General features: G+C 36.9%; 2 protein-coding genes across 2 annotated transcripts; both read left to right on the forward strand.

Moving 5' to 3' along the window:
* The first annotated feature begins 3468 nt into the window (after positions 1-3468).
* LOC127418242 (solute carrier family 25 member 43-like) lies at positions 3469-8109 on the forward strand. The gene is made up of 5 exons (XM_051658712.1): positions 3469-3894; positions 5085-5326; positions 5602-5774; positions 6534-6668; positions 7081-8109. Exons 1-5 carry the CDS (start codon positions 3623-3625, stop codon positions 7294-7296), a joined length of 1038 nt encoding a protein of 345 aa, XP_051514672.1. The 5' UTR covers positions 3469-3622; the 3' UTR covers positions 7297-8109.
* A 1099-nt stretch (positions 8110-9208) lies between these two features.
* Positions 9209-11704, forward strand: LOC127417677 (ADP/ATP translocase 2-like). The gene is made up of 4 exons (XM_051657820.1): positions 9209-9427; positions 10447-10933; positions 11023-11163; positions 11267-11704. Exons 1-4 carry the CDS (start codon positions 9317-9319, stop codon positions 11422-11424), a joined length of 897 nt encoding a protein of 298 aa, XP_051513780.1. The 5' UTR covers positions 9209-9316; the 3' UTR covers positions 11425-11704.
* Positions 11705-13571: the final 1867 nt, after the last annotated feature.

Here is a 13571-nt window from a genome sequence, read left to right on the forward strand (position 1 = left end):
TTCGGAACATACAGAGCTGCAATTAAATCAGATCTTCAATGTTTTATGTGGTTAAATAATGCTACTACTATTATATACTGTAAATAACAACTTACAGCTATGTGAGGTTCATTACAATAATTGCAACATATTATAACCTTTTAGAGACACAAACAGTCTGAATTAAAAGAAATTCCTAATATGCATTCCCTTGTTATTATTAATAATACTTTACATGCTAGGAGCTCATCTTTACAAAGAGGTCAGCACAGCAGTTAAACTCAAGTAGTTTTTTATTTTATGCTGGTTATAACAGTGTGAGTTAGGTAAAGACTGCCATCTGCTGGCTACAGAAATCCCCTGCAAACTTTGGATCTGAAATCAAACGATTTCTATGCCATAATAAACTACTGAAAACAGCAGTATATAAAAAAGAATATTATTTGTGTCTATATAAGGAAAATTATTGTAATGTAATAGACATTTATTTGTATTGTAATATTTCGGTGTGACTTGTAGCCTAAATTTTCTTTATGAAGAATGTTGAAGTTTGGTAGATGCTTTACTTTTCTGAAATGGAAATTTGTACTTTGTATATTTTTTTGTTGATTATTTATAGAATATTTCACATTCATAAAGTGGTAAGAGTAAATCCACATTTGCACTACAATGTGATCATACTATTAAGTTTTAAATAACACTGCAGCAGAGAATACAGTATTATTGTCAAGCTTTTTATCTCTATTATAGCCTATTGTATTCAATTTAATTTTAGATTAATTTCTTATGAAATTAACAGCGTGATTTCATGAAAAGGCTGCCATCTATTGGTCATTGTCTAATACCACATTATACCGCTGCGAAGAACAGGTGTTTTTTTAAACATTTAATTTGTTTTTATATAATATAGTATACTGTATATAACACACACACACACACACACACACACACACACACACACACACACACATATATATATATATATATATATATATATATATATATATATATATATATACAGTATATATTGTAATATATATAAATAGTAAATATATAATATATATATATTATATAGTACATTGACTAATCTTTAATAAAATAAAATATTTGTTATGTAATTAATTACATTTTGTTAAACATTTCACAATTCGATTTATTATGAATTTTAAATGCGTAAATCTTAAAATAGGCAAAAATATTTTTTGTATTTCATAGTGTATTTAGTTTATTTTTACATTCAAATATCATAACGGGGCAAATCACAGAGACACATTGCTTTGAGATTTCTTTAAAATTATGTAATAAAACTTTTGAGAATGATAAGTCATATCATGTTCTTTATCATAATTCTGTTCTGACAAATCAGGTGACTGATAACATATCAAGTTAATAGGTGAAATAACTTTATAATTTATATTTTTGTTGGTTTTGATAAATATGGTCTTGTCAAAAGTCACACGCAGGAAGGTTTTTTCAACTATGGGCACTTTTGGCCCAGTGGACTTTTAGAAAATAAACTCTTCTTAAACAGACTTTTCATACTATCACTCATTTATATAATTTGTCCACTAATAATGTCCAGTTCTGTATGAATATGTTGGGAGACAGTTGTAATTTGTTTAAACTTTGATATAAATAATTTTCACACAATATATTATGGTAACGGTTTGCGATTATTTCGATTATCATATATATATATATATATATATATATATATATATATATATATGTAATTAATATTTTTGTGATAGATTTTCATCTTTGAAGAATAAAGTTTAGGTCTAACAAGGCTAAAACAATCAAATCTATTAATAAAAGGCACTCGAAAAATAGCAAAAATAAATTATGAAGGGCAGGCATGTTGAAATGTTTTAATGTGTTCTTTTTTTTTTTTTTTTTGGTTAAAAAAAGAAGAAGAAATGCGAAATGCGTCTAGTTTAAGAAACAACCACAAGCATGCAACACTACTTGTCCACAATGTGCTGTCAACATAGACCTTCTTCACATTTTTAAAACGTGGAAGTAAACGTTTGCAGGGTAAACTTCTACAGCGGTGAATGGGAGGTCGCATTAATTTCACTTACCCATTTGTTCCAAGAGCAAAAGAAGAAGTCACACTATTACAATATAACTCTAAAACGTTTAAACAACTTTCCCGAAAAAGAAAAATTAGAGATCGGTGGATCAAAAATGTGACGTCACTCTCTCAGCAGCTGTAATCGAAACCTCCTCGCAGCTATGGTAATTCTTTTTTTTTTTTTTTTTTTTTTTTTTTTTTTAAGAATAAGTAATTCCAGGGTAATATAACACAACGCATAATGTTATAAACTTACACTCAATATTTTAAAAAATTATCATATAAAAAGTTTGCTAAATTTACGCTGCTAAATAAGGCGGAAACGCGTCATCACAGTCTGTGAAAAAGATCTATTATTATGTAGAGTGACCATACATCCTCTTTTTATCGGACCTTAAAAAAGCGTCCGGCCGGGATTTCTAAATTTGTGAAAATGTCCTGGATTCGGCTTTAGTTGCATTATGATGTGCGTCTGGTCTAATAGTGTGTGCGCGCGCATATTTGCATTGCTTTAACCTCTCTTTGTAAGTCCCGCCTTCTCGCACACCAATTGGTCAATTATAAGAGGCTTGCAGCAACTATTGGCCAAATTCCTGCCTGTCAATCTCTTCGCGAACAAGCTAAGCGTTGTTGTGTTCGGCATCAAACAGTTGCTTGACAGTAGCAGCAAATGACAGCTGAGTGGAAACAATGCCTAAACAAAAGTGCAAATTTACAAAAGATTTGCACAAAAATTCCCATGCTTTCGTCCAGGTCGAGTTCCGTGGGAAGCAGAATGTATGACATGTAAAACTGGCACTTATGTGTCAGTTGCTAATAAAGGTGCAAGTGATTTAGAAGCATACATTAGCTCTGCGAAGCATAAAGGGTCAGCAAAAGGTGAAAGTTCATCGGGTAAATTAACGGATTACTTTTTGCGACCAGGTAAAATTATCACATTGCTTCATTTTCCATGGCCATTCAAAATAATAGTAAATAAAGGTAAACTCATGGGATCAAATATTTTATTTTAGTACATGGACATTTATTTATTTTATTTATATATATTTATTTTATGCTAATAGATTGCCTTTTTCACTGTATTAAAGTTTGCATTCATAGTAACACTGTTTTGAACCCTATTATTCCACCCCACCCCCATCCCCCCCCGGCCGAAAAAATAAAAAGTGTCCTCTTTTTGGAAAACCAGAATATGGTCACAATATTATCATGTGAAGTTAGGTTCATCCATCCACGACTAATGCCTTTTCATCAATGGTACACTCATAAAAAAGAAAGTATGATGCTGCTTGAGACAAACTAGATGGCTTAAAGTGATTATTCTAGAGTTTTTGACAACTACAGTATTCTGAAGTGATTTCGCATGCAACCAAACTTGTGCTTGCACCAACCACACCCGCCTTCAACGCAATATCTACCAATGTGACTGGCCGCTGGACGACATAGTTGCGCTGCAGATGGATGGCTCCTGATAAACATTACCGGTAGTCGGATTCAGTTCAACATACGTCTGTAATTTACAAAGCTGTCGTTTAACAGATGCTCGATAAGCGAAGCCCCTGAACTATGGCCATAGTCAAGAAGGATGACAGACTGACAAATTCTCAAAGTATACTCTGCGTCGGTTTTGCCGGAATTTTTAGCAAAACAGCAACTTCGCCGCTGGAAGTCGTAAAGATTTTGAGTCAGATAGGAACATTTCACTGTAAACGCGGCTTCGTTCACAGCTTTCTTTTATTATATCAGAATGAGGGACTTCGAGCATTTTGGAAGGGTAATATGGTTTCCTGTCTACGGTTGTTCCCCTACAGTGCCATACATTTAGCAACTTATAAAAAGTGAGTATTAACGCTTTTTTAATACTTCTATGTTAAGTAGTGGATACTTTGTTGTCAAAGTTGTATACCTAATGTACAGATTACACACTGTGCCGTTGTTTTAGGTGATTTTTAAGGTGATAATAAACTTCTCGATCAGCTGTGATGGTAAACAATGACAACAACCGGAAGTTGACGTGTTAGCTTAATAGCATTTGAAAGTAGACGTAAATGGCGGCATCACAAATGAATGTTACATTCATAAGTGCGGATTCGTAATAATGGGTTTATGAAAGGACATGTATGTGCCATGTCATTTAAAGAAATTATCGTTTGCATTTGGTACATTTGTTTAGCATTCATTTCTGCAGCTGAGCTCATTGTTACGTAACACATCACGCCTTCACGTCCTGACCAATCACGTAGCTCAGAAATCTGCGTATTGGAGTGGTGTCATCCTGAACCTGGGCAGATTTCAATGGGCGTGGACTTTATTCTATGAAGTCATAAAATGAAATGTTTTCAAGTATTTGAACTTCGTACTGCCCACTTAGTACCGCCTATATACAGGGACTCTGGCAGCTCAGCCTGTCCATAAACGAAAGTACTTCATTATTATACTCGTCACGTGTGTTTTCACATGCTGCAGGCCAGCAGACGTACATAGTGTTCCAGTAATCCAGGAAAACAGTAGAGGGTAGCCTGTTTTGAACACAGTGATACTGAGTGATACGTGGAAAAGAATATAGGATGTGTACCTCTCTTATGCACGTTAATGTTGTTTGTAATTAACTGATATAAGCCTTAATATTGGAATTATTTAAATCTTGGTAGTTAGTAGCTGTAATTTTCTAGTCCAGTTTCCAATACTACTACTAATACAAGTACAAAAAAACACCAACACTCCAAAAGCAATGGAATCATCCTACCACAAAAAATAAATAAATAAATAAAAAAAATAAAAAATAAAAAAAAATGACTACTTTCTTAATGTAATGTATATATATTTTTAGTTAATGGAGTTTAGGCATTGCTTTTTGAATCGCATTTGGGCATAAGTCTTTAGATCACAAGAAACATACTGTACCAGTCATGTGTGTCTAAACCTTTGACTGGTACTGTATGCATGTCACACAAATGTGAAGTACACTAAAGGTGTTGATGTAATGATTGCAAGATCATAATTATATGTTTCACTCCATCTCTGGCAGGATTGTCCACCTACACATCGATGAACTGGGTGATATCTCCCAATGGAGGGCCATAGTGGCAGGTGGGCTGGCAGGGATATCTGCCGCTCTAGCAACATATCCATTGGAGGTGGTTGAAACCAGGCTCATTGCTCAGAATTGCAGAGAATCAACGGACAAAGGGCTGCTGCTTACTCTCTCCAGCATCTACAGAAATGAAGGGCTTCAAGCTCTCTACAGGGGTTTTTCCCTCACAATATTAGGTATGTACTATCTCAGAGACATCAGATAATATTTGCACTCTATATTTGCAATTGAGCTCATAACAATATTTACCAGTAATAGGCTACTGCATAGGTTTCAACATCATAACCTTCTAGCTAATAATTTTACTACAATTCTGGATCCCTCACAATTCTGAACAAATCATTTGAAGCATTTCTGCAGCTTTTTTTTTATTTTTTTTTTTTATCAAAGCTGTAACTACTTGAAAAATATATGTAACTTTATGCTTTGTGTTTGCATTGCTGTGAAACAGGCGCTGTTCCATTCTCAGTTGGCTGCTATGCGGTGTATGTCAACATGGATAAGCTGTGGCAGGAGCGGCACGTTCGCTTTACGTCTTTGCAGAACTTCATCAATGGCTGTCTTGCTGCAGGAGTTGCTCAGACTCTCTCCTTCCCCTTGGAAACTGTTAAAAGGAAGATGCAGGTGAGAACCTTTGAGACGCACTGTTGTAGTGCTATATCTCACCACAAGGAGGCACAATACTAGTGTCACAGACCTCCTGAGATTCGTACCTTTTGACCTGTGTCCCGTGTTGTGCTACCAAACATTTATATTATAGATGAAACATTAAAGTATTAAAACGAAAGTTCATTAAAAACTGTGTTTGCAACAGGTCAAATAGTACAATGCCAAACACTATTATTAAAGGGCAAAAGGCCCTGCAGCAGCTGAGAATGTAGATAGTGTCCAGTGTCTCCTGTCCCAAAGATAAATAGTCTAAATATAGCTGACCTCTCACACACATACAAAAAACACATAGTGGTGCTTCTGGTGGTTCCTATATGTTTTGTGCTCGACAAACAGACAGAAATGAAAAGTTTTGCTTTCTCTCTTTTGCAAGTTAAATTGCATTGTCAGGGGTGGAAAAAAAAAAACCTAACCAAGGCTGCTAAATATTCCGAGAAGACATTTCAGTTGGGTTCTATACAAAAACGTCTATAGACAAGGTCAACACAGCTCACATAATACACATCAGGGAGTCTTTAATTTAATGGCAGTGGTTTGTCCTGTGTTTCTGAGAAGGTTCTACATACAGTTCAAACACTTTTTTACCATCAGTCCAACACTTACTTCCATAACTTTTTTGGTCTTCTACACATTGCATTTAAACAACAATGTTAATCTTCTCTTGTGCTGTTATTTCTTAATAATTAGGGATTATTTTTCCTTTCATTACTCTAGGCCCAGAGTCATCTTCTGCCACATTGTGGAGGAGTTGATGTTCATTTCAATGGGATGATGGACTGTTTCAGACAGGTCATTAAGAACAAGGGTGTCATGGCTCTTTGGAGTGGCCTTGCAGCCAACATGGTGAAGGTGAGGTTTTTATGAGCTAATGTATTGACAGAGATAAAAATAACCGCAGCACTCAGTGTTTTCTGTGTAAATGGTCATACATAGCTTGATCTTCCTTAAAAAAAAAAAACCTGGATTGGATAAATTAGCTGTGAAACAGCAATTCAGAAACATCTTTCTTGAATAAGCATGAATTGCCATGTATTAAAAAAAATCCTCAGCAGACTTGTATTGACATGCTCTCTGTAAAATTAATAACGAGTTTCTCAAACAATCTGTCTCTAAACAGCATACTCGTGTCACAGCAATTCATTTCATGTGTTTTAATGGGTGTTCAGGTACCTTAAAGTAATAAGGTGAACTATTCCTTAAAAGAAAAATTGTATCTTCACTTCTTTGTTAATAACCTTACATTTTTCTTTATACATTACAGATTGTCCCGTATTTTGGCCTGCTCTTCAGTTGTTTTGAGATGTGTAAGCAAGTCTGCCTTTACCGAAATGGCTATATTGTTTCCCCACTAAGCTACACACTTAAACCAGGGGTTGACCAAAGCCTGGGCCCATATGAACTGCAAGAGTTTAAGCGCTACATGAGAAACAGAAAATTACACAGAGCGCAGAGTCCATCCATAGGAAACCGCTGGTAATATGGTCTTCCCTAGACACTGTGACAAATGCAAGAGAAGTGAACAGGAAAATGGAGCTCTGTGTTGTTTTGTGATTATGATGTGAGTGTTAGGTGGTTTTACTGCCTGATGCTGGAACTCATTCTGTGCATTATTCACAGTGGTACAGTATATTTGTTTATGATGAATATTGTACCTGTCATTGGATTTATGCTCCGAAAGGCTGTTATAGGGATCCTGCATATACTGTTCATACTTGAAGCAAAACCTACATTCTGCAGTTTCTCAAGACATATCAGATAAATGCCAGATATAGTGCACCTTTAAGGCAGTATTAAAGGTTCAGTATTATATCAACGTTATCACATTTATTCCTTTAGCTTTACACTCCACTAAAATGCAGTTTTTTAAAGAACTGTGGAGATGTAAAGTCTTTAATCATTTTATTCACTTCTCAGGAAATGTGTTGAACAGTATAGGACAATGCCTTTGTCAAACAAAGTATTAGTCGTTCACTGGCTTTAAGCTCTTTCTGTTATTTATAATCTAATGTTTTTAAGGTCATATATTGGTGCGATTTTAGTATTGACATATTTGATGCTTTATGACAGATTTTCAGTTGTATGGTAATAAACTGTATCATGCTGATCTGGATACACGCTATCCCAGTAACCAGTGCCTCTGATTGAGCTGTAAAAAAAAAAAAAAAAAGTGCATTAGTGTGTTTTTCATTCTGAGGAATAATTTCTCAAATGTGGCAAATGTTGAGCTTAACTCAAAGCTTAAAATAAAATAAAACAAGTTTAAGCAATAAACTTAACTTGGTTCTTTTGTCAGCTCTCTGCAATACTTATTTATATACCTTTACTAATTATGGCTTACATACTTTTGAATTGCACTGGTATATATGATATTGTCTTAGTGTTGATGGTATTGATTTTGTATTGCATTGCATTGTGTAGTCACATGTTGCATAATGGATCACTCAATTTGTCACACAATCAAAAGTCATGTGAAGGACTTTATACTAGTATGCCAACCTTTTCCGCTCACACACTCTCGCCCTTTGAAGATCATTAACTAGGGACAGGTTTACTACTAAATAGTTACAAACAAGCATGCTATGTCACCTTGGAGAACTGCTGCTTTTTTATTACTTTATTTGTATATGGACAGTACAAAAAAAATTACTTAAGTAAAAAATAAAAATGATGCATTGTACATAGATATTATAGCATATGCTAATTTGCATTTCAGGACCCTAGATGCTGGTGGTGTACTGGGCTAAAGCACATAACTGGTAATCAGAAGGTTGCCAATTCAATCCCCACAGCCACCACCATTGTGTCCTTGAGCAAGGCACCTAAATCCAAGTTGCTCCAGGGGGATTGTCCCTGTAATAAGTGCACTGTAAGTTGCTTTGGATAAAAGTGTCTGCCAAATGTAGATAGTCTTTTTTTTTTTTCCACCCTAAAAAATCTAAATAAAACTAAAAAGTAAAACAAGCGTTTGAAAATTATAAAAAAAAAAAAAAAATAAAATAAAATTTATTTAAAACTAATTTAAAAAAATATATAGAAGCTCCTAACTTTGGTAACATAATAAAAAAGGATTAAACCAAAAGTTTATTAATATTTAAAAATGAGTGCAGCTCTGGTTTCTTTGCTTGAAAGAAAGAACTTGACAGTCTGATTCTCTTGCTATATTGGACCGCCAGTATCTGTTAAAACACATAGTTTTAAGTTTTAAAAACTTCCTACTGTCTTTTATGCTTTCCACCTTGAGAAGGTTACCTTTCTAACTTTGAGGCAATCATCTCCGTCATTACAATATGACACCGCCCCGGAATGTGTGACGTGTGGTCGACGGGCCAATCAAAGCTTAGAAGCGCTGGGCGCGTTTCATCTCGCGAGACCAACCTTTTAAAAATCTCTTCACAACTTTTTATTCGGCCATTTCGAAGCAGCCGGGAGTCCACGGTAGCCCTGCGACAGAGCGGGATTGACCTCTTCAAACTACACCTCTCTAAGAACATCCGACAATGAATGAGACCGCCATCTCTTTCGCCAAGGACTTCTTGGCTGGTGGTATTGCCGCTGCCATCTCTAAAACCGCTGTGGCCCCCATTGAGAGAGTTAAACTGCTGCTTCAGGTAAAATGCACACAGTAATATCAACAGGATTATATAATCCCAGATAATTATTTATCTGGGATTATGTAATGGTTCTAAAAGTAAGCACAATAAGGATAGTACGATCCTACAGCAATTTTATAAAGCAATTGGCACGTAACAGCCTTTTTTGTTTTATTGAAGGTGCAACGAGCATTTATTAAAACTTGAGTATCAAGATGATGTAAAGAAATTGTCACCTCATTTAATTGATAACATTATCAGTGCTCTGTTATGTGAGTTATGAATGTGTTGATAATTTTTCTTAAAAGAGCTGATCGTTGCGATGGTTTGTTTAGAAGACTGACGAGGCCATAAGTGCACCGTAACCTTTAGCAACCTCTTCGAGTGAACATCATGTGAAATGCCTTAGCCGACATCCAGTTGGAAACCAAATTACTAGAATTTGGCAGGGCTAATGTGTTAGTTGTTTTACGGTGGATTTGCAATAAGTCAGTCTGTTCTCTTGATAAATACTTTTTGTAACATTGTAAACCAGCATCCTCCACCGATTTCGCCAAGGTCGCGAGAAGGATAGGCCGTCTTTGCTAGCATTCAAGCTAATGCTTGTATCCTAGGACGACAAACAACCATCTATTGTTTGAGACCACGCTGCTCTGAGAGAAAAGCTTTGCACTATAGTAAAACCATAAAAAAAAAAAAAAAAAGTTTTTACATGATTTTTATGAAAAATTAAGCTTCTAGTCAATTAGCTAATTTCGGAAGCCTCTTTCCGGAAGATCTCGCGTTACCGGCTTTTCTTTCATTTAACCTTATCAGGCGTTTGTGTTTCCTTTTTTGAGCTTTTCCCCTTTTTGGTTTAGTTCTGTAGTGCCATCAGTCTATATTTTTGCATTATACAGTTTATTGGTTTCTTAAGTTATGGCGATCGTAATGTTGCTGTAATCTTGGAGACTTGGTTTGTTTATTAAATCACACACCGTTTCTTTGAAATGTTTTCCGTTACATGTGCTTTGAATAATTTTCTACTGTGTTTACAGGTGCAACATGCTAGCAAACAGATTACAGTGGATAAGCAGTACAAAGGCATTATGGATTGTGTGGTGCGTATTCCCAAGGAGCAGGGTTTCCTGTCGTTCTGGAGAGGAAACTTGGCAAATGTCATCAGATACTTCCCCACCCAGGCCCTCAACTTTGCTTTCAAGGACAAGTACAAGAAGGTCTTCCTTGATGGAGTTGACAAGCACACCCAGTTCTGGAGGTACTTCGCTGGTAACCTGGCCTCAGGTGGTGCTGCCGGTGCCACATCCCTTTGCTTTGTCTACCCTCTCGACTTCGCAAGAACCCGGCTGGCCGCTGATGTCGGCAAAGCTGGAGCAGAGAGAGAGTTCAGTGGTCTGGGTAACTGCTTGGTAAAGATCTTCAGGTCTGATGGCCTCAAAGGCCTGTACCAGGGCTTCAACGTGTCTGTGCAGGGAATCATCATTTACAGAGCTGCCTACTTTGGCATCTATGACACGGCCAAAGGTGAGTCCAAATTGCATTGATTTGGTATCATCTATCATCATCAATATGTGCTGTTGCTACATTCTTCACATCTGTTCTCTTGTTATTAGGTATGCTGCCAGATCCTAAGAACACCCACATTGTTGTCAGCTGGATGATTGCTCAGTCTGTGACTGCTGTTGCTGGTCTTGCATCTTACCCCTTCGACACAGTCCGTCGTCGTATGATGATGCAGTCTGGACGCAAAGGAGGTCAGTCACAGCTTTGCTTTTAAGATGTTTTAAATGTTTCCTGTACAAGTTGGCTGGTTTCCATACAAGTTTTGAAATAAACCATTTGCTTTTTCTGTTGTAGCTGACATCATGTACACTGGCACAATTGACTGCTGGAAGAAGATTGCACGTGATGAGGGCGGCAAGGCGTTCTTCAAAGGAGCCTGGTCTAATGTTCTCAGAGGCATGGGTGGTGCCTTTGTGCTGGTTTTGTATGATGAGTTGAAGAAGGTCATTTAAACCTGTCCACCATTCAATGTGAGATGTTAACTGTAACATATCTTGTACATTTGGAAGGACTCTCAAATTCCGCCTTATTTATAGGGACCAACTAGTATGTCAGTACTAGTTGTACTGGGGGAAATTATTTTTGCGGTTTTATTTTGCCCCGGTTTCTTTTTGTTCCCCTCGCCATACTGTCATTCCCAGAGAAAAAGATTGCCAAGTGCTAAAATCTACCTGTTTTCCAGCCGTTCTCTTTTTAGCCATGACACCAATAAAGACCCACTGAACGAACCTACACAGTCATTTCTTGTCATTGTTTTTTTCCTTGAGTCGCACCACCTGTATTAAAATACACCTATGGAGAGTCATCACTTAGAAGTATTCAAATGTTTATTAAAAGGCTTGACCTCACACATGCTATTAGACTCACTCCTGGGGTTCAGACCGTGTTTTATTTCATGAGATTGCAACCTCATACGCTGTTGGCGCTCCAGAGTTGTGCTTGGGTCTGAGCCAAGGACAGCTGTGGGGACACTTACAGTTGAAGTCTGTAGTTTACATACACCTTAGCCAAATACATTTAAACTCAGTTTTTCACAATTCCTGACATTTAATCATAGAAAACATTCCCTGTCTTAGGTCAGTTAGGATCACTATTTTAAGAATGTGAAATGTTAGAATAATAGTAGAGGGAACTATTTCGGTTTTTATTCCTTTCATCACATTCCCAGTTGGTCAGAAGTTTACATACGCTTTGTTAGTATTTGGTAGCATTGCCTTTAAATTGTTTAACTTGGGTCAAACGTTTTGGGTACCCTTCCACAAGCATCTCACAATAAGTTGCTGGAATTTTGGCCCATTCCTCAAGGCAGAACTGGTGTAACTGAGTCAGGTTTGTAGGCCTCCTTGCTCGCACATGCTTTTTCAGTTCTGCCCACAAATTTTATATCTGACTTAGGTCGGGGCTTTGTTATGGCCACTCCAGTACCTTGACTTTGTTGTCCTTAAGCCATTTTGCCACAACTTGTGGTATGGTGGGATCATTGTCCATTTGGAAGACCCATTTGTGACCAAGCTTCCTGGCTGATGTCTTGATGTTGCTTCAATATATCCACATAATTTTCCTTCCTCATGATCCCATCTATGTTGTGAAGTGCACCAGTCCTCCTACAGCAAAGGATCCCCACATCATGATGCTGCCACCCCCCCACCCCATGCATCATGGTTGGGATGGTGTTCTTTGGCTTGCAAGCCTCACCCTTTCTCCTCCAAACATAACAATGGTAATTATGGCCAAACAGTTCAATTTTTGTTTCATCAGACCAGAGGACATTACTCCAAAAAGTAAGATCTTTGTCCCCATGTGCACTTGCAAACTGTAGTCTGGCTTTTTTATGGTGGTTTTGGAGCAGCAGCCTTTCAGGTTATGTTGACATAGGACTCATTTTTCTGTGGATATAGATATTTTCTGCCTGTTTCCTCCAGCATCTTCACAAGGTCCTTTGCTGTTCTGGGATTGATTTGCACTTCACACCAAACTACGGTCATCTCTAGGAGACAGAATGTCTCCTTCCTGAGTGGTATGATGGCTGCATGGTCCCATGGTGTTTACTTTGCGTACTATTGTTTGTTCAGATGAACGTGGTACCTTCAGGCATTTGGAAATTGCTCCCAAGGATGAACCAGACTTGTGGAGGTCCGCATTTTTTTTTTTTTCTGAGATCGTGGCTGATTTCTTTTGATTTTTACATGCTGTCAAGCAAATTAAAATACATCCACATGTACACCTCAAACTGACTCCAATTAGACAGTCAGCCTATCAGAAGCTAGTTGCCTAAAGGCTTGACATCATTTTCCAAGCTGCTTAAAGGCACAGTTAACTTAATGTATGTAAACATCTGACCCACTGGAATTGTGATGTAGTCAATTAAAAGTGAAACAATCTGTCTGTAAACAATTGTTGGAAAAATGACTCATGTCATGCACAAAGTAGATCTCCTAAATGACTTGCCAAAACTATAGTTAGCTAGTATTAAATCTGTGGAGTGGTTAAATTAGTTTTAATGACTTCAACCTAAAGTGTATGTAAACTTCTGACTTCAACTGTATGTCCTACAGTGAAATTCAGCCCTGATCAACTTGAGGCATTACCTGCATTTTGC

The sequence above is a fragment of the Myxocyprinus asiaticus genome, chromosome 27, assembly GCF_019703515.2.
Source record: "Myxocyprinus asiaticus isolate MX2 ecotype Aquarium Trade chromosome 27, UBuf_Myxa_2, whole genome shotgun sequence".
Taxonomy (NCBI): Eukaryota; Metazoa; Chordata; class Actinopteri; order Cypriniformes; family Catostomidae; genus Myxocyprinus; species Myxocyprinus asiaticus.